This window comes from Ursus americanus, chromosome 4 (assembly GCF_024610735.1).
Source record: "Ursus americanus isolate L20-20 chromosome 4, mUrsAme1.1.p, whole genome shotgun sequence".
Lineage (NCBI taxonomy): Eukaryota > Metazoa > Chordata > Mammalia > Carnivora > Ursidae > Ursus > Ursus americanus.
In genome coordinates this window covers 96,490,338-96,510,500 of record NC_142130.1, presented here as the reverse complement: position 1 = coordinate 96,510,500, position 20,163 = coordinate 96,490,338, and the positions used below count along the sequence as shown (strand labels likewise).

The window sequence follows — 20,163 nt, the reverse complement described above, 5'->3', positions numbered from 1 at the left end:
GCGTTGTTGATACCCACATCCCTGGCTGGAGCCTGGAAGCTGATCCCGGTCAGTCAGCTTGGAGGGCAGAGCTGGGCCCTGCCCCTGGTCACTCTGGCTCCACAGTTGGTACCCCTGGCCACTATGCCATCCTGCTTTCCAGTGTTCCTCCAGCCTCGTGCTGGCAGAAATGAGGAAAATTAGCAGGCTTAGGAGAGGAGGTGCTGGGTGATGCTGATACAGGCCCTGGGCAGGTGTAAATTTCTCTTGGGTCCTGACAGTGTCCTGATAGTAAGTTCTTTATTCCCTCAGGTGGGTGAGGGCTGGAATTATGATGTCTGTGACCGGGTTGGAAACACCCACACGGAGCAGAGTCAGCCTTCCTCTCATCCTTGCCTCCCTGAGGCTGCACGGCTTAAGTGTCCCTTGAGAATAACAGATTCATACATGCAGCTTGTGTTTGAACTATCTCACAGCAAGGTTAGGATTTCACTTTGTAGCTGGCTCACACCTGTATCGGGGAGAGCTATGCTTGTTGGATTCCTCTTGCATCTTATTTTCTAAGAAGAGTAAAAAGGCACATTGCAGGTGGCAGTCTTTGTTGGTATGTGCACCCCGCTTGGGGGTAGCGCTTCATCCTGAACTTGGGACAAGGGGTCGCCCACACAGCCGGCCCACATGCCCCTGCGTCTTGTGGCGGTGCTTGCACCTTGACTGGAGGGCGAGGAACCAGGGCTCCTGGCGGGGCTCTGGCCATTCCCTGAGGGCATTGTGCAGGGTCTGGAAGGAGGAATCTAGACTTTTCTTGCCTGTCATTGGGTCCCTGTGGCTGTCAGGCTATCAGGGAATGGAGGGCGAGGTCTCTGGAGTGTGAGGCTCAGGGTGGGTATTCAGGCACAGAGGAGGATGTGTACATGTCTGGTTCCCTCTGCAGTGTGGTCTGGCGGTGTTTGAGGGGAAGAGGCCGTGTTTTTTTGTCTTTTGAAGGTAGTGTGTTGGCAGTTTTCTTTGTGTAAAGATCTAGGAACACTCAGGGTGGGCAGTTCCATGTTAGCGAATAGTGGTTGGCACCTGGCATTTTTTTTTTCCTGTTTAATTGTATCTTTTGTCTTGGTGTTTGCATTGACGTCAGCAGAATAGCTTTGTATCGGAAACCTCTGTGATAGGTGTGCGGGGCCTCTCGTGTTGCCTGTGGAAGGTACGTTGCGCATGCAGATGTTGCTTGGAGGACCCTGGATAACTCCCATCCTGCCTGTGTCAGCCACTGAATGAATGAAGGGGTCGGGCCGGATCATGTCTCAGGTCTAGGGGCTGCACTTCTCAGGTTGTCTTGTCCTGTGGCTGTATGCTGATCTCAGCGTAAGATGTGCTGCTGCCTGGTCCAGCATCCGTTACCCTTGGCGGGGGGGGGGGCACAGACAGATGGACCCCTTCCTCAGAAAAACACCCATCCTCCATGCGTCTGACGTTCAGTTCAGTGTTGAGGGTGTCCTGGGCCCGTATTATCCACGTTTGACCAAGGAGCTCTTCAGTGGCTTTAATACTTAACCATGGAGGGTTTTAAGGAAAAGCCCAGATGGAAATAGTGGGTAGCAGTGATTGGTTTCAAGGTTTCAGTTTCTGGACAAAGGCCCAGAACCGAGGCCAGGTTTTCTGAACTAAAGAGGGTCACTTGGGGTCACATGATATTTTCTATTGTGATGTGTGCATTTATTAGTGAGAAGTCTTATGTAGGAGATCACACTGTTGCAGAAAATGCCTGTTTTGAAATACTGCGAATATGTGGAAAGGCAAAGCCCCAGGAAATGCGATTGTTCTGCCCGAAGCTGCCTGACTGCTGGGGGTGTGTGGTGTCGGGGAACTTGGTATCCTTGGTGCCCTGCAGGGCCTGGTGGGCCACAGGGCCCCTGCATACTCTGTTTTGTTGAATAGGTGTGGCTTGCCGGAGGTGGGCTTGGGTGGGCACCAGCCCCATGTGGGGGATCTCAGGGCTCAGCTGCCTGACCAGCGGTGCTCCGCTTGGTGGTGGCAGAGGGGAGAGGGGGGCATGAGGATGGGAATGCTGGGCTGTGAACCCTGTGACTCTGTGGAGAGAGGGGGGAGTGCAGAGACCCCAAAGATGGGTGAGGCCCACACCTTCTGATGGGGCAAAGTGGCCAGCCACCCACTGTCTGGTCTCATGACCTGTCTGCCCACGTCTGTGACCTGACCCCTCAGACACTCACCCTCATCTGCTCTGTACAGCCAAGCAGTGTCCTGGAGTCCTTGCCAGGACTAACTTGGCCTGAGAAGATGAAAGCCCCCCCACTGGCAGAGGACAAAGGGACAAGATTCTGGACTGAGCTGGGGCGGTGGGGGCGGGCAGTGGCCGGTACTCATGTGAGTCCACGCCCGAGACTCCTGCGGGACCAGCCCAGGCCACCGCTTTGGACTGATGGCCGCATGGCTGCGTGAGTGCCCGTCTGAATGCACAGTGGCATTTTGGTGACCGCGTGCTTGGGGAGTTGATTAGTCTCGCCTGGAGCCCCATGCTCTTCTGTTGTTTTCTCCGTATTGATACCACTCCTCATCCTTCTGGGGCTCCCCCGGCTCAGGTGCGTGCAGGAGGGGGTTCAGCACTGTGGGTGGCGGAGCCCCAGGACATGGCTGCAGGCCCGCTGCCCTGCATTTTCTGTCCTTCTGTCCCTGGGCTTCCGAGAACTTTGGAGGTCTTTGTGTGGTCCCTGTGTGGGAAACGTGGCTTCTTCGAGCCTTAGTTTCTGTTTCAAGTGACGTGTGGGGCCCCAGCTGCAGGGAGCCGGGCACCGTGTGCACAGACACTGGCTCGTGTTGGAAAGTTGGTTCTCCACCTGCCCCGGTGACAGGAGGGCAGGGATGCCGCTCCTTTGAGGAGAGCCACAAATGTAGGTAATGCGGACAAACCTGTTGTTCGTGTGCGAAGCAGGGCACACGTGGCATCTGCCGTAGGATGCAAAGTACAGGGTCTTGCCTTGTGGAAAGCACGTTCTGCTGCAGAGATGCCAGTAGAAGGAGGTGAACGGTGAGAGCGCGAGTGGGAGGAAGCCGCACGCACCCTGCTTGCCACCAGTAGTGAGACCCCGGAGGAGGAGGGGTGCGTGTGGCGGGAGCTGTAACTTTGTTCTTAGGCTGGCACAGTGTGGAACCAACCGGCAAATGTGATGGGTCTTGCGAATCTGGACCAAAGGTTTGAATTTGGGAGCGTGTTAGCCGTCACACAGCTTGAGCCGGAACGCAGACCTCCCCAGCAGTGCGTGCCATTCGCGGTGGCTTGCTTGCCTTCCTTCGGAGTTGTCCCGTGGGGGAGGGACAGCCGAGTGCCGCGTGGGCTGACAGGTGTGTAGCCCCATCCTCAGGGGCGTTGTGCAGGAGCAGCACAGGTGGGATGCCCGCATGGCAGGGCCCCGGGCTGAGGTGTGGACTTGGTGGTCCCAGATGGGAAGCTGCAGGGGTAGGAGGGCCCTACCCCTACGTGGTGTGTGTGCTTCTGGGTCTGATCAGAGCACATTGGGTATTTATGAAGTTGACCGTTTTCTTCTCCAGAATGCACAGTAGAGGTGCTGGGGTCAAGGGGCAATTCTCCCAACATTTTATTATTATGATAGTCTTAAAACACAGCAAATTTGAGAAGATTTCACACTGGACGCCTAGATGTCCACCACCCAGATTCTGCTATCACAAAGGCAAAGATATTCCAAAGTAAAATTGGTCTAAGGCATTGGCTTTGTTTCTGTTCTCTTAATCACTTTATTTTTTTGGCACTGCCTTTGGTGACTGGAAGGGGAGACACGTGTGGGGCTGACACGCCAGCAGAAGGTCCAGCCTGCAGGTCTGTTGGCCCATCTCGTGCTGACCTGTGCAAGCCGATGGTGGGCGTCTCTTGCCTTCCAGGACCGTGGTGAGGAGGTGCACGGCCCTGACCTTCACGGCCTCGGAGGAGAAGCTTTTGGTGGCCGACAAGTCTGGGGATGTTTATTCCTTTTCGGTGTTGGAGCCACAGGAATGCGGCAAGCTTGAGCTTGGGCACCTGTCGATGCTGTTGGATGTGGTATGTGGGTGATGGGCCTGATTAAGTTTGCTGCAGTCAGCTGGGGGCAGGGGCAGGGGTCTGATGGGGAGGTGAGGCCGGGTCTGTGAGCCCACCTGTCGGCGTTTGGGTTCTGTAGCAGGGACAGCTCTGCAGATCTGTGAGCGGGAGCTCGTGGGATGGGATTCAGGATGGTGAGCCTGGCATGGTGAATGCCCATGGGAGTTGGCTGGGTGGTTCCGGATTTAAGGGACAGCCTGGGTTGGGTGACATGGTAGAGGAGGCGTGTGGGAAGGGCAGGCACCATCTCAAGGCCTAAGGTTGTCCTCGTGCTTTACGGGCCTCACCTCAGTGTCCTTCCAGCCCCTGAGCCAGGAGCTGTTTCCCCGAGAGGCCTGGTGAGGGCTGGGGGCAGCTAGTGGGAGTTGGAGCTGGGGTGGGACCCGACCAGAGAGGCAGGGACAATAAGGGAGGGGTTCTTAAAGGAAAAACCCCCAGGACTTTGTGACTGGTTGGCCACAGGGACACTTGAAGGAGGAAGGAGAGGAAGGCGAGCAGGTGCTGGAGGCCGTGGGGCGTGGGGCAGGTGGTAGGGAGGAGTTACGTTGAAATGGGCATCTGGACACGGCTGTGGCACCGTGTAGAGCTAGGGACAGGTCCTGGGGGTGGGGGTTGGGGGGCCAGCTCTGGTCTCCCTCACCAGCAGGTCTGTCCGTGTGCAGGCCGTGAGTCCCGACGACCGCTATGTCCTCACTGCCGACCGGGATGAGAAGATCCGGGTCAGCTGGGCTGCAGCACCGCACAGCATCGAGTCCTTCTGCCTCGGACACGCAGAGTGAGTCCCCTTCCTGCCCCACAGGAGGAAGCTCAGGCTCGAAGCACGGCTGGGCCGCTCAGCTTGGGCAGCTGGTGGTGAAGCTGGGGCCTCCTGCTGCTTGGCGAGGGCCTTGGGGAAGAGGGACAGCCTTGCGTGAGCGACACTGCCCAAGGCAGCTTGCTCCCCAGGAAGGCCCCATTTGGTGTGGGCTTCTGCCCAGGGGCCGTCAGAACCTCCACCTCTTCCTTCTCTTCCCTTCCCATGTGTGTCGGGGAGAGGTTTTCTTGTCGGCACTGAGGTCTGACACCTCAGGGTGTGGTCACTGCACACGGTGGTGGTGGCACTGCCCATGGGAGCCAGCAGAGCACTGTGTGTGAGAGGCCTTCACTCTAAGCCCTCCACCTCCTGCCGTTAGCGCTCACCAGTGGTCCCCACGCTGGCCTCCGGGCGAGGGCTTGTTTCCAGAACACTCCTTCCTCAGCGTAGACGCCTGTCAATGCCTACAGTGGTTAGCAGCCGGTGAGGGGGTGTGTGCCAAGGGGAACATACTTTGGTAATTTGAACGGTCCGGGACTTACATCATCTCTGAGCCCAGGCGGCGGTCCTTCCTTTATGACTTCTTTTCTGCCAAATGAGTTCTCTTCTAGTAATTGAATTTTGACGTTTTGCAAGGGAGGCATTTCTAAGGAACGTTACTCTTCTCGAGTTCAAGGCTAATTACGGTGTGAGGAGAGGAGAAGCCCTTTGTTTTGTTTGCTAAAATGTTTAACACTACATTATTGGAGGCAGTGGGATACATCGGAGAGACTTAATTCTGGAGATTGCTCCTGTGTTCTTGGTTTTGAATGGAATGTAAAGTGACCTCTGTGAGGGTCGCTGGTGGCCGAGTTTGTAGCTCCTGACAGCAGATGTGGGCTTTAATTCAGCTTTCTAGTAATCCAGCATCCAGACTTATGTCCTGTAAGCCCCGTGGCCCTCCCTCCATCGCTGTTTCTCACTGGGGTCTGCTGCCTCCCACCCCACCCCCACTGGCACACTCCTGCCTCAGGGCCTTTGCATGTGCTGTCCTTGCTTAATGGGCATGCTCTTCCTACAGGGCCCTGTGCTCTCTTCCACTTCTTCAGTGCCTGGTAGATGCCACCTGCCTTCTCAGGAAGGCCCCCGTTCCCCTCGTCCCACCTTGCTCTGCTTTTCTCTTAGCCTGCACCATCCAGACAGGAGCCCAGAGCCCTGAAGTCTGAAGTGAGATGTGCCGTGAGTGTCTAAGACCTGATTTCGAAGACTTCATGTGAAAAAAATCATAAAAACAGCTTGTTATTGATTTTTAATTTAGGTTGTGTGTTGAGATGGTAATATTCTGGATAAATTGAGTTAAGGAAGAGTAGTGTCAGTTATTTTCATACGTGGTCACTTGCAAACGTAAATGGCATGGCCCGCACCGTGTTTATGTTGGGCTGTGCTCTTCTGAGGCCGCCGCTGGCCTGTCTCCTGCCAGCGCCCTGGACGGAGGGCCTTTGTGGCTGTGCTCACTGCCGTCTCCAGCCCTCAGCACAGTGGCAGGTAGTAGGCGCTCAGCAGGTACTTTAGCGAGTAAGGAGTAAAAATAGGTGTTTAAGAACCTTGTGTAAAATCTGTGCAAACTGGTTTCCGCCCCTTGAGTCGTTGAGGTGACTGACAGCCTCTATAACGGCTGTCCTGTGTCAGGGGAGTGCTTGGGCCAGCCAGTCCTGGGCGTCCCCGGCAGCCGTGTGCTAGTGGTCACGTTACCGCTGGGAGAGAAGCAGGGAAGGCTGTCCCCCTTGTGGGGCTTGAGGCTGGCTCACAGCCGGCAGACCCCGGGGTGAAGGCAAGAGGTCTGGTCTGTCCGCTGGCTGGTGTTGGCGGCTCGCCCTCCGCCCCTGCTCTGTCCTGCAGGTCTCCTCCCGAGGCTCCCTGTCGTCACAGACCTGCAGGGAAGGTCTCGGGCTGTGAGCAGGGCAGCCGGAGTGAGCAGCACAGATGCTTGTGGATCTTTCCAACAGCGTGGCTGGGGCCCCCTCCTGCTCGGAGGTTGTTGTGGCTGTTGGGGCCCAGAGAGTGACACGGCGTGCTTCTCGTGCGTGCTCAGTGCTGTCTAACTACACATGGCAGTTTTCGCTGGGGGTTGGTTTGGGGGGAAGGCTTCTCCCTGAGGTGACAGACGTCGCAGCAGCGCCCTGGAACTTGGCCCCTCTCTGCTTCTCTTTGCACTGTAGGTTCGTCAGCCGTATCTTCGTGGTGCCCGACCACCCTGAGCTGCTGTTGTCTTCCTCTGGGGTAAGTGTTTTGTTCTGCCGTGTGCACCTGCGGGTGCCTTTCAGCGGGGGGCTGTGCGGGGGCTGCCAGCCATGAGCTCTGTTGTTCCCACTTGTGGTTCTTTCACTTGGTGGCTGTCCACTAGATGGTGCTTGCTTTCCGAATTTCGGAGCGGACTGTGGCTGGCTCCTTGCTTCGGGCTTTCCGTTCAAGGGTGTGTGTGTGTCACACTGGAATGGGCTGTGAGGAGTGTGTTCTCAGGGCTGTCACATCTGTAACAGCATGGTGATCTCCGTTCTGACAGTCGGTGCGAAGACTTCTTCTGAGTCCTGGGGGACATGGGTTCCATCCAGTTACTGCTGTGCTGGCTCTTCGCCCTGGCCCTTGGGCAGGGCACCTGACCTTGGTGGGGGCTTTGATGGGTAACGAAAGCTTGTATGTCCTGGCAGTTGGGGCTTGAAGCCATGGATGGTTTAGTGATCAGGGACTTGGCTCTGAGGAATAATCTTTAAAAGGATCATTAAGCCGTAGTTTTTGCCAAAGCGAAGGTTTTGAATTACTGATGGTGTCTCGTTCTTCCTTTCTTTTCAGCTCTGTCCTATTCCTCCTGTCTTTCCTGCCCCTTAGTGTTTTATGGGACTCAGGTGCCTGGCGGCAGGAGCGGGGGGAGCTGCACGGGAGGCCCCTGAACCTCCTAAGACTTAGGGTTTCTGGGTGGGGACAGTGGCCTCCCTGGCGTCCTGCAGACATCTGGCCACTGTCTGCGTGTCTGTGCTTCATTCCTTCACCACGTTTGTGTTCTCACAGTTTCTGTGGTCCCGTGTCCTACTCATCCCAGCGGTGCGGGGTCCTGCGATAGCAAACAAGAAAACAGATGTGGCTCGAGTCCCCAGAGGCAACCAGTTTTTGTGAATTTTGCTATACCTATATCTTCCAGTCTTTTTCATGTTAAAAAAAATATTCAAGCACCCAGAAAAGTAAAACGAACACCTTTGATTTTAGCGCCAGCTTGGAAGTTTGGGCATTTTGCTCGTGATCCTGTTCGAAGATGCAGGAGGGCTTGTGCTCTGGCGGCGGGGCTGCGCTGCCCACCGTGTGCCCCACACCTTGCAGAGTGCACTTTTTTTTTCATTAGAAGCACATATACTTGTAAAGTGAAATTCTGCTGTTAGGCCAATAGTGCAAGATGGCCGTGGCTCCCAGCGCCCCTGCAAGGTGCGCCTTTAGGCCCTGCAGCCTTCTTAATGGCCGCCCCGCATATCCAGAGAACGAGAGCAATCGAGAAATAAGAGCACGCCTTTTCTGTGTGTTTTCCCGCTCTCTCTGTGGTGGTGTCTTGCCCTTCATCCCCTTTCCTGATGGGCTACACCTCCCGTAGCACCCCCTATGCTCATATTCATCCTGTCTGTCTGTCTTTCTCTGTCTCTCATGTCTGTTTCAGAGCACTGCCTCTGATGGTGGAAGGAGGGTATTGTCATAAGGCTGCTGTCCTGGAAGTGCCCCTGACCCCCAGTGCCTGGTGGGTGGGCGGGCATAGAGCTCGAGGTGAGCGTTCCTCCCAGGGATTTGGAAGGCGTGGGGCCGGTGTATTCTCTGGTTGGTTTCTGTGCTTGGCTTTTTTCCCACTTTCACTTGAAAAGTCTGAGGCCATTCTGAGTTTGGCGGTCGGGGCCTTTTCTGTAGGATCTGTTCCCCTTCTCTGGACCTTTTCGGGCCCCTGTGCTCGGAAGTTGGGGGAGATGGGGGCTGGGCTCTGGAGACTGGCTTGCATGGTGAGTGGCCCCTGCGATTTGAGGTCCTTGGTCCCAGGAGTGTCCCCACTTGGGCGCTTCTCGAATCTGTGCTGTGGGATATTGGGCTATGTTGCCTGGTTCTTTTTCTTTCCTTTGGCCTCTCATGTTCTGCTTCTGCTTTTCGGGACTTGTCCTCAACTTTGTTTGGTAGTGTCCTGTGGGGCTTTTGTTTCTGCTGTTCCTGGTAATTGTCAGGAGCTTTTTCTTGCCCTCAGAGTGTCCTTTTCTTATTGCGCCCCGTTCATCGGGCCCGAGTGGAGGATCTCCCATCTCCCCGAGGTCACGTGTGTGTTTCCTTCCCCTTGTGTGTCCACCTTTCCCAGTGGAGGTTTCCCGTGGGTGTCCGCTGATCGCGTCTGTCCATTTATGACGGGGACAGGGCACTGGCCAGCATGGTGGAGGCGCTGCGTCTGGGAGCCCAGGGTGTCGGAGTTGGGCACCTGTAGGCCATCTGGGTCAGCCCTTTTCTGGTGGTTACTTGGCCCAGTCTTCACCTTTCTGGGCGTCAGGCCTGTCCCCGTGCTCCAGGAGGTGACTGGGGAGGGCCGGTGGTGCCCCTTGGTGTGGCTCTGGCATCCCTGAGACGGCGGTCTCTTGCTCCCGGGCTCCATCCAGATGGTGAACCCGCGGCTCTGCAGGTCACAGGGGTGGGGAGTCCAGCCACTCTGACTGCCCCCCCCCCTCCACCGCCGGTGGCTGCACTGCTGCGGGCCTGCTGGGCCCAGCCTGCTGTGTCGTGGCCTCCTGTGGTCGGTCCCCCACCTTCATCTGCTCCCAGATGGCCTCACCATTGTCTGGTGTCGTGATGTGTCCGTCCTTGAGACCTCACATCTCAGAAACATCCTTTTCCCGGCAGGGCAGCAGGAGGTTGGGGTGGGCGGGCCTTCACCTCCTTGTTTGTCTGCCGTTCCCGGTTCCCTGGCGGGTATTCTGCGCCTGCCGAGCCCCGGTACACCCCGGCTCTTCCGCTCTGGGGGACTCGCTCTTCTTCCTTTTCTCCCGGTCGTTGAGGAACTCTGCATGTGCTGTGTCAGTGCCGTTTCGTTGGATTGCGTAGAATCCAGGCTTCTGGTGCACGTGGGCCTGTGCGTGCGTGTTGTCAGCGATGGACTCTGGTGCCCGGGGTCGGGAGTCCCGGGATGCCGGCCGAGCAGACGAGCCAGCTAGGCTCTGGTTCCCTCCCTGTGTGTCCCAATTGTTCTCAGATACGCAGTTCTTTCTCTGTCCTGTCCTTCCAGCGAGATGTGTGACGAGCAGTTGTTGATACGGGTTCTCTCTTGCGTTTCTGCTTATTTTTGGAGCACCAAGGCTTTCGGTACACATGCCAGTCTCCTCACAGGCTGCACCAAACGACAGTCTCACGGGTACTGAGCAGACGCCCCCTTTTCACCTGTTCCTGAACAGGGAGGCGGGACCCCACCCACATGTCTCCCGTGCGAATGTGTGACCCTTGAAACGTCTGTGTGTGTGTGTGTGTGCGCGTGTGCACTCCCAGTGCGAGTACGGCAGCTGCGGTCTCTGACGTCCTGCACGTAACAGGCAGGTTGTCTCGGGTCTTTTGCCCGTTCTGCCACGTGGGGATCATGGGTGTTTTGCATGGCCGCAGGTCATCCCTGAGAGCAGGGTGCCACAGCACTGGCTGCCGCTGAGCAGTGCTCCACCCCCTGCCAGAAGCCCCCGTGCTCTGGGGCTGTCCTCTCCCCGTGTGCTGACCTGTCCATGCTGTGTGCAGGACTGCACCCTGAGGCTCTGGGAGTACCGAAGTGGCCGAGAGCTGCACTGCTGTTACCTGACCAGCCTGCAGGAGCCGGCAGAGCCGTGGGGTGACAAGGTAACGTCACGCTTCTGTCTCGGGTTTATTGGGGCTTGTAGGGTGCCTCTCCAGTCACTGGGGTCCCATGAACAAAACCGCTTTGCGTTGGAGACCTGTCCTTGCTGTCAACACAGACGTCTTCCGGCTTGGGGGAGATCGTGTATTTCTGATTCTAAAGGTGCCTGTTCCCGTAAGTGGGAAATAACTTCTGTCTCACCTTACTTGTGTTTGAGCAGCTGCGTTACAGAAATGCCTCCTCTAGTCCTGCTTGGAAATGGAAAAGATAGCGGTGCTTGAGCAGAGAGCTTCTCCAGGGTTTAGGACAGTCAGGCAGCTGAGCACCCTTCCCGAGCCTCTCCCTTTGTCGCGGATTAATATTATGACCACCCTCTTACCCCTGGGACCCCACACGGCCAGTGTATCCCCAGGTCAGGTCACCTGGGCCTTTGGTTGTCAGAGATTTTTCAGGGAGAATGTGTGGGCTGCCGTTTGGGGTGCTCGGGATTCTGTTGTCGTGGACACCCAGCTCTGTGATGCTCCCGGGCTGGTTCCCTGCCCGGCTGAGGTCCAGGCTGGTCACTGAGGATGGCCCCACCCGTTTTCCCAGAGGCCCTCCTGGGCCTGGCAGGGAGGGAGCAGTGTGCGTACGTGGCTCTCCAGGCCTGCAGAGCTGGCCCTTGGGGTGGTTTCTTGATGACTGGGGTGTCCTGGTTGTCCTCACGGGAGCTTTGCACTTTCCCCTGGGCCCCCTGCCGGCCTGCAGGAGACTGGGCCAGAGTTGAAGGGCTCGACGGCCTCCTCCTCGGATTGGCTGTTCTCTCTCTTCCCCTCTGAGACTGTAGCTGCTGCCCTTACTTGGCCGCAGAAGTGGGCAGGTCAGGCCTGACCACAGGCCGGAGCCTCAAGGACCCTGGGGCTGTGGCCACCCAGCCAAGTGGCTGCCTGCGCCCCCAGGTCAGCGGGCTCTGCTGCTCTGGCTGCCCGCTCATGACACCTCCTGCTTGGGTGTCTGCAGTCCTGGTGCTCCCCCCCACCCCCCCGCCCCGAAGCCACGGCTCACAGACGCCTGATTTGTTCTGGTAACTTTATTTCACCTCTTGTCCTTTCACGTCCTCCTTCCTGTCCTCTCACTTATCCTCCTGGTGCTCTGGGATGGTGAGGTTGACTTTAGTCTCTTTCTAAGAGTGGGGGGAGTATGCAGCAGAGAGGGGCCCATGAGTCAGCAGGTTTTTGACCTCGGGCCTGGCTTGCGTGGCCTGCGCAAGCTGTGGATGGCCCTGCCTCTTGGGCTCCTTGCTTCCTTCTCAAGAGCCCCCGGGGGCATGGCCCCTCCCCCTCCAGCTGGGCTTGGTGAAGCCAGGCCTTCTCCCCCACTTCTCCTGACTGGTGTCTGGGCGTTCCTTCTCCAGGATGTGCGGACCTTGCACATGCGATTGTGTCTTGCTAACAGTCTTTTGGGTTCCCTGTCACCTCCTGTTCTCGCTTCTTGTTGGTCAGTTCCGTTGGCTTTGGAGACATTGAGGGAAGGCCAGAGCCATGGAGAGGCTTCTGCTATCTGCTGTGGCACACTGGAATTGTGAAACGGGTAGTCTGCTGGGTCTTTCTTTTCTCTTGCTGATTTCCAGAAAGTTCCAGGACTGTTTTCTTGTTTTCCTTCCTTGACCGTCATGGCAGCTGTCAAAGTCTTGCTGTGCCTGGTCTCAGTTTGAACAGAACAGTCCAGAGTCGGGTCCCTGACAGGTGAACGTGCAGTTACGTTGCTGCTTTTCCTTGCAGAGGTTCGCCGCGTCCAGGATCACTTACTGCAGCCAGGAGAGCTGCGTGGCGCTGCTGTGTGACTGGTGGGTGAGCTCACGCGCTGACGGCTTGGCTTCAGGGTCCTGCACATCCCGTGCACCTGTAAGGCAGGGAGTACGTGGGTCGTTCCATCGGCCCCGTGGGCTGTTGCCTTTGTTGGGAGGCTTCAGACCCTTTGATTCATACAACCGTCCCTGCAGTGAGTTTCACTCTGGGAGGATGGCCGTTGCGTGACCCGTGTGGGTTCCTTTCTTTTGGGTGGAGTGGCGCTCTTTTCCTTGTTGTTTAAATTCACTAGCGTTCATCTGCATGCTGAAGTCCCACATGAGGGTCAGAGAGGTTGTAGAATACGCTTCAGTCAGCCCCCTGAGGGCTGGCCCCGATAGAGCCCTCACACCCGACCGAGGGCAGGTCCCAGGAGGGCCGCCCGAGGGCTCGAGGTGCTGAGGAGGAGGCGTTGGGGAGCACGTGCCGTCCAGTGGGTTTGCGAGCATTGTTCAAAAGTGCCGGCAGGTGGGGGTGTTTCCGCCCATCTCCTTTGTCCTCCTAACAAGCCTGCAGGGGGCGCCTTTGTTTTAAAATAAGGGTGCAGATTTAGAGGCAGGAGGCGCCCAAGCCCAGCGCCCGCACCCTCGGGCGGCTGCAGTGGGACAGCCCCCTTCCCCGCGTCTCATTCCTTTGTCCTGTACTGATTCCCTGTCCTAGCGGGACAAGCTTACCCAGAGCTTACTGACCTAGACTTCTGTTAGTTCTTGGTTCCTGTGGCTCTTGGGTTCAGAGGTGGCTCAGCTAGGTGTCTCTGGCTGAGTCTCTTGGGAGCCTGTAGTCGAGATGCTGGCGGTGGCTGGATCTTACGTTCGGGGCCGATCTGGTCAGTGTCCAGTGACACCCACATGCACCTCATGGTAGTTGTAATAATAACGTTTCTCTCTTTCTTCGTGGAAAGTATTCCTGTGGTGTACATCTTCCAGCTCGATGCCCACAGACAGCAGCTGGGTTACAGACAGCAGCTGGCTTTTCAGCACAGAGTGTGGGACATTGTTTTCGAGGAGGGCCAGGGACTGTGGGTCCTGCAAGACTGCCGGGAAGCCCCCCTTGTGCTCTGCAGGCCTGTGGATGGCCGGTGGCAGGTGAGACGTGTTGGGCCCCTGCTGCCTCTAAGCCTGTGGTGGGGGTGGCGGGGGCTAACAGCTGTGTCCACTCTCAGCTCGATCATGTCTTAATGCTGGGGGCTGTGTCCTTGGTGGGGCGGGGGGTGGCCGGAGGACTTGTGATGCAGGTTCAGGGAGCAGGGGTGCCTGGCCAGCTCCTCTAATGTCATGATGCCTGCAGGGTAGTCGCCCTCATTGGCATATTTTTTCTTGTGATTGTCCTGGTCACATGTCTTTAGCAGAGAAACCAGCAGTTTGTGTGGCTTGGCTGTGTGTCCTTGACGTTGGCAGGCTTAGCATGGCCTTACAAGTATCTGGGGCACTGGAATCAGGAGTAGAGAAAGGCGTGTGGGCTGTGGGCTGAGCAAGCCTCTCCTCCCCGCGTGACGTGCGAACCTTACACTTCTCTGAGCTGGCTCGCCCATCTGTAAAGCATGGCTCTCTCCTGCCTGTCCGGGATCTCCTAGGACACCGAGGGAAGTCCGGTAGAGCACACCAGATACTGTCCTGATAGTCTTATCCTTTACCGAGTGCTCACTTGACCAAGGGCTTTGGAGATGCCCCTGAACCTTTGGGCTCTTTTCATCTAAAGAGCAGTGGCAAACAGAACGCCGTGAGCTGGCATATGTCGTCTGCTGCGCTCTTCAGACAAGGTCACTTGTGAGCGAGTGTAGAACGCTGGCAGCCCACGTGTCATGAGTCTTGGTCATGACGGGATGTGACTGCTGTGTCTGTCATGCCAGGCCGGCTGGTTGGTGTTGCCTGGTGCTCACGAGGGCCCGGCAGCCTGGACTGCACCCGGCGGGTCTGTCTGTGCCTTTGCCGGCAGCACTGGGGCTGCAGTCCTGCGCCTTCCCGATAAATGTTTTCCGTTTGTCTTCTCAGGCTGATCCTGAAAGTGCCGCCTTAAGGAAGGTCTCTGCCCATCTTCAGGGGAATTGGGCCATGTTGGAAGGTGAGAGTGTGAGCACGGCCTGCTTTTCAGGACGATGTCCCGGATGGGCCACAGACAGGGCCTGCTTGCAGAATATCATACACAGTAGGAAGCCCCTTCTGTGGGTGAGAGCCCAGGATGTGTGGCATGTTCCCGTGTCCCTGTCCACAAGGTTGGCGGCTGGTCAGGGCACCGAGAAGCTGACCCACGCCCAGGCAGGGCGTCAGGATGATTGAGCTACACAGGAACCAGGGTCAGGGTTGGAGTCCTGTCCGCCTCTCTGCCTTCAGGACTGTGTGTTGCAGGTCCTCTGGGTGGGGCCACTAGTTGGTGGGCCTCCAGACGGAGTGGCAGGGTGACTCACGGGCCCCAAATGCTGGCTCTGAGTGACCACGTATATGTGGTTCCTGGCCACGAATTCAGGTGTGGGGACAGGTAGTGGACTACTGTGGGTCTCCGTGGCCCAGGGTGGGTCCCGGTAGGAACACAAGGCCAAGGGAAGAGGAGAGGCAGTAGTGGGAAGGCAGACTCCCCCCCCCCCCCCCTTTGTGGCACTGCAGTCTGTGAAGAGTGGCCAGGGGATTGGAGCCACATGTCCTGGTCAGTGGAAGGGCCTGCAGTGAGCATTGGGTGCTGCCCTCACTTAGTCTTGTCTGAGAATGTCAGAATGACGAGACGTTCCCTGTTCCATTTCTTTTTTTTTTCCTTAAAAGATTTTATTTATTTGAGAGCGTGAGCGAGTGAGCGCACAAGAGAGAGGGTGTGAGTGGGGAGGCAGAGGAAGAGGCAGGAACAGACTCCCCACTGAGCAGAGAGCCTGGTGCGGGGCTCAATCCCAGGACCCCGGGACCACGACCCGAGATGAAGGCAGACGCCCAACCAACTGAGCCACCCAGATGCCCCGACCTCACTCCATTTCTCTTGGTAGAGGAAGGCAAACCTTTAGTTACATAGCCTCTAGCGACCCCGTGATGTTTTCTTGAGCAGAGACTTGAAGCGACTGTCAGAAGGATGACTGGTAACCCAGCATTGGGAGTCAGACGCCTTCATTTGAGTAAAGAAATTATTGCCCAGAAGACATCTTTCAAAGTATTCCCCAGGGAGAAGTCAGAGTTCCTTGGAACTCGAGAGATCCAACATAAATTCCGTTTCTGTTGACAGCAAGGAGTGATCTAAATGTCTCACGGAGGCGTTCTTGTGGTGATTTGTTGGTTCTGGGTCCAGGCTTAATTTCCATCCTTCCTTTTAGGGTGGAAGGACTAGGGCAGTGACGGGGCTCTGTCCTCCCCAGCAACACTGTCAAGTGGGTCTGTGCCTGGACTGTGTCGGGGACGATAGCGAGCCTACTCCCCACCTGGCACATGCCGTCCTCCCTGCCGGGGCCTGGGTCCGGGTCCAGCATGTCCTGCTGTGGATCTCCTGGCAGGGCCAGCCCAGGGCAGGCTTAGCTTCCCTGAGCTGCTGCAAATGAAACAGCCTGTTCACAGTGCAGGTGTGGGGGAAGCTGCAGGGGGAGAGAGCTTGGGGAAGGTGGGCCAGCTGAGCTTGAAAGTCACGGAAGGGGTAGGGAAGCCGAGCGAGTGGGCAGGTCACCGTGCAGGGCACAGGCACACACATTGCCGACGGTCCCTGTGGAGTGTATGGCCCTGGTGAGGCCGACCCTGTGGGGCTGGTCTGTGGTCATGATGCTCCTGAACCCTCGATGTTTAGATCAGTCTGCATCTGTTATGTTGCTGTTTAACAACTGCATTCGGTGGGTGAAAACAACACCACTTTTTATCTTGCTGTTTGTGTGGGTCCCAAGGCTTAGTGGTCCCAGCGCAGTCCTGAAAGGACTGCTTCCCTGGGGGTGGGGTCTGATTCCAGGTGCGCAAGTGGTTGTTGGCAGCGTCCTGGTCCCTACAGGCTGCTGGGCTGAAGGCCTCACTCCCTCTCTGGCTGTTGGCTGGAGGCCGCCCTCAGTCCCCAGCACAAGACCCCCATGGGGCAGCTCACAGCACGGTGGCAGCTCCACCAGCACGAGTGTGCAAGCCACAGTCCCCGTGCCTCGTCTCCCAGCGGTGACCTGGCTTTGGCGTGTAGTGTTAAAAGCAATCCTAGGTCCAGCTGGCGTGACCACCAGGGGTTGGGCATTTGGGGGCACCTCGGAGCAGGCTCTGCAAGTCCCCGGTGAGCCCCAGTCAGTTCCGCTGCAGCAGGGCCCCGCAGGCACACTGGTCCCCGTCCCACCTGGCTTCTCCTCTCATTCCTCCCGCGCAGGCGCGGCTGGCGGGGACGTGGGCTTCAGCGGTCTCTACAAGGCCACCTTTGACAACGTGACCGCCTACCTGAGGAAGAAGGAGGAGAGGCTACAGAAGCGGCGGCAGAACCCGCCCCCTGGACCCAACGGGCAGGCCAAGAAGATGAAGTCAGGGGAGGCATCCCTGAGGTGCTCGTCCTAGCCACGCCGACTGTGCTCACCCCTTCCCTGCCCACGGCTCCCTTTAAGAAGCAAAAGGGGGACATCGTTCCCGACCCACACTTGGTGACAGTCCGGTCCACACCAGCTCGGCACACAAGTGGGCCGTCCCAGAGAACTGGTGGGTGTCCAGGCTCTAGAACGTTCTTCCACTGTGCAGAGGCTCTGCCTGGCGTCTCGGGCACCCCTGGCCGAAGGGAAGCCATGCCGCGTGTGACTCAGCGAGAGATACTACAAGTGAGTAGTGCAAGTGCCTCGACGCACTTTTTCTTCATATTGGAGGAAGTCGGAACCCGTGGTGTGGTGGCTGTTGGTTTTGCACTGTTCCGTAGCGCCGCACGCGTTTTCCTCCGGAGAGATCCATACGCCGAATGTGTTTGCGGCACGAGACACGTTTTATCCCCTTGTCTCCCTCTAGACGGTGTCCCGCGCTGTTTGGAACGGGGGCCGCTGGCCACGTGGGGGTGGAGGACTAGGTTTCTCCGGCAGCACCAGCGCTGCTCTCGTGCTGAGGCCCCGCGTGGCGAGCGGCGCCCGCTCAGGAAGTGCCGCTGCCGTGTTGTGGGCTCGGTGGGGCACAGGGCATGGACTCGGCTTGTGTTGGGGTGTGCGAGGACCCCGGCGCCCCAGCTGGAACGGAGTCCTTCAGGGAAGTGGTCGAGGCCGTCATGCGTGTGTGTGATTTCCCTGTGAGCTCTGTGCACTCGATGCAAAGACTGGGGTGTCCGCTGAATTCTAATCGCCGATCAATAAAGATGAGCTTTTTGCAGCTTCTGGAAATGTGGAGCAGCAGCATTTGGAACTGATTTCAAAATACATTGAGCAAAACCGTTTTGATGAGTGTACTGTTTGTGACTGAAATGTTGACTCCCTGATTCAAAAAAGCATGTGTTTGGTGGTTGGGCTTTATAGATGTGTCTGCTGCTTTGTTCATCTGTGCTCTTACCACGCTTTCCGAGATTGGTCTCAAATACGGGAAAATCCGTGTGTGTTCGCGATGACTTCGCAGAGGGTTTTTTTGGGATACTTAGAAGCAAATTGTTCTGTGTATCAGAACCCGGAGAGCTTCAGCTTGTCCCGAAGTGCCTTGTTTTGCTTTGCACATTGATCTGGAAACAGTGCTGCATGTGAACTGCTCAGGGTCCCTTCCCACAAGGGCAGACATGTTTTGCTCAGGGAGCAGAGGGAGCGTGCCTGGGACAGGATGGGGAGGCCGGGAACGGGGTCCTCCTGTTGAGAACCTCGTTGGCACTGCACTGGGCACAGGCAATGTTCTCATTGACAGTCTGCTCTGAAATTCTTGGTTTTAGGAGAAACTTAGGTTCGGTCTTTTCGGTGTCTTGTAAAGTAGCCTGCAGGCCCAGGCCTGTTGCTGCCTGGTTTTGTACGGACTGTGAGCTTGGAATGGCTTTTTATGTTTTTAAGTGGTTGAAAACAAATCAAAAGAAAAATAATATTTCACAGCATGGGAAAATCATATGCAATTCAAATCCCAGTGTCCTTAAATAAAATTTTACTGGGACGCAGCCGGCCCGTTGGTTGAGGTACGGTCTCCATCGGCGGCATGCTCCAGCAGCAGAGTGGGCCAGTTGCCACAGAGACCAAATGGCTGGCAGAGTCCAAGGTATTTATGATCGAGCTCTCACGGAGAAGTTTGTCGATCCTTTAAAATGTTTTTAAAATCTGTGTAATTTTAAAATGAACTGGTTCATTTCTTTACAGACAGAACAAACCCTGTTCTTCTGCATTCACGCTGACCACCTTTCTCACCGAACATTCATTGTGTTCCCTGTGGGCAGAGTCTTTGAAACAGGGTCAGGTTGGGAGGGGTCCCTGGGTGGCCAGGCTGGAGCTGGGCGGTGTGTAAGGTGGGTCCTCTTGCACCTGATGGGGAAACTCAGACCTGCCTGCCAGTACGAGGCTGTGCCGAGAGCCGGTCAGGATCAGAGCGGGGTTGGAGGGGCCGTCAGTGGCCATCAGTGTCTTTCCCGTGGTTGCTTTCAAATGGCTTTCATTATTGTCGTGGTTGCACGTGCACATGATCGAGACCAAACTCTCTGGCCAACTGCTTGTGACAGTGACCTGCTCTGTGCCCTTCTCCCCCATCCCCATTCCTTCTCCCAGCTGCTGCTTTCAGTTTGTTTCTTGCGTTCATCTGGCTACAGCCCATGTCCTCTGTGAGCCCCAGTACTGCCCACAGCAGTCATCACGCCGGCAGATGGGTCTTGCTCCGTTGGTCCACAGAGGTGCCTTTGTCCCCCCTCTGTCCCAGGACACGCTGACTCAGCACGGAGCGGGTGGGAAGAGGGAGCACAGCGCCCCCTTCTGCTGCAGCAGCCTTCCCAGGGGGTTTGCACCCTTATGGGGCAGAAGTGGCCCCGTCTGTGCCTCTGAATGAGTCCCTCTATAGGGTGAGGTAGCCATATTCCCGGGGACCCTGACTGGTGACTAGTCCATACCTGGAGGCCCCCAGCTGCCCCAGACATTTTTTGTCAGTGGGTGGGTTTGAACTTCGACCCATGATGACTGCATGCTGTGTTTGAAGGCTTTTCTGTCTGGTGCCTGCTTTCTCCCCTGACTGGCTGAGCCGACGGGTCCACTGCCAGCTGGCTCCGAGCAGAGCCTTTGGTTTGTGGTTTCCCCCTGCTGACGCTGTGGGAGCCAGGGATTGAGCTTCCTTACACACCTCTTCACATTTATTTACCTCCTATTTTCTGTTCCTAGTTTTTGTGTGTTTTACGTTGTGGGGAGATTCCTTGGGTTTGTTCCAATTCATTTATTAGTTTTAAAAGATTTTATTTTTAAGTGATCTCTACCCCCAACGTGGGGCTCGAACTTGTAACTCTTTTTTTTTTTTTTTTTAAGATTTTATTTATTACTTTGACAGAGAGAAACAGCCAGCGAGAGAGGGAACACAAGCAGGGGGAGTGGGAGAGGAAGAAGCAGGCTCTCAGTGGAGGAGCCTGATGTGGGGCTCGATCCCAGAACTCTGGGATCACGCCCTGAGCCGAAGGCAGATGCTTAACGACTGCGCCACCCAGGCGCCCCTCGAACTTGTAACTCTTGAGATCAAGAGTCACATGCTCTCCCGGCTGAGCCAGC

The 20,163-nt window shown here is 56.7% G+C and overlaps 1 protein-coding gene across 4 annotated transcripts in view; it reads left to right on the top strand.

The window, feature by feature from the left end:
- WDR4 (WDR4 tRNA N7-guanosine methyltransferase non-catalytic subunit) overlaps positions 1-20,163 on the top strand; it is a 44,861-nt gene that overhangs the window by 3,199 nt on the left and 21,499 nt on the right. For 3 of the 4 annotated variants that reach the window (XR_015724286.1, XR_006775655.2, XR_015724285.1), the window contains exons 4-11: positions 3,889-4,045; positions 4,747-4,859; positions 7,076-7,136; positions 10,641-10,739; positions 12,498-12,562; positions 13,465-13,648; positions 14,555-14,624; positions 16,863-17,298. Coding sequence is in view for 1 of the 4 variants with exons in the window: in XM_045774176.2 (XP_045630132.2) it covers positions 3,889-4,045; positions 4,747-4,859; positions 7,076-7,136; positions 10,641-10,739; positions 12,498-12,562; positions 13,465-13,648; positions 14,555-14,624; positions 16,863-17,044 (931 nt within the window). In the remaining 3 variants the exon portion in view is untranslated. Of the gene's footprint in view, positions 1-3,888; positions 4,046-4,746; positions 4,860-7,075; positions 7,137-10,640; positions 10,740-12,497; positions 12,563-13,464; positions 13,649-14,554; positions 14,625-16,862; positions 17,995-20,163 lie in introns of those variants that run through there. The other variant, XM_045774176.2, reaches the window with a different exon arrangement.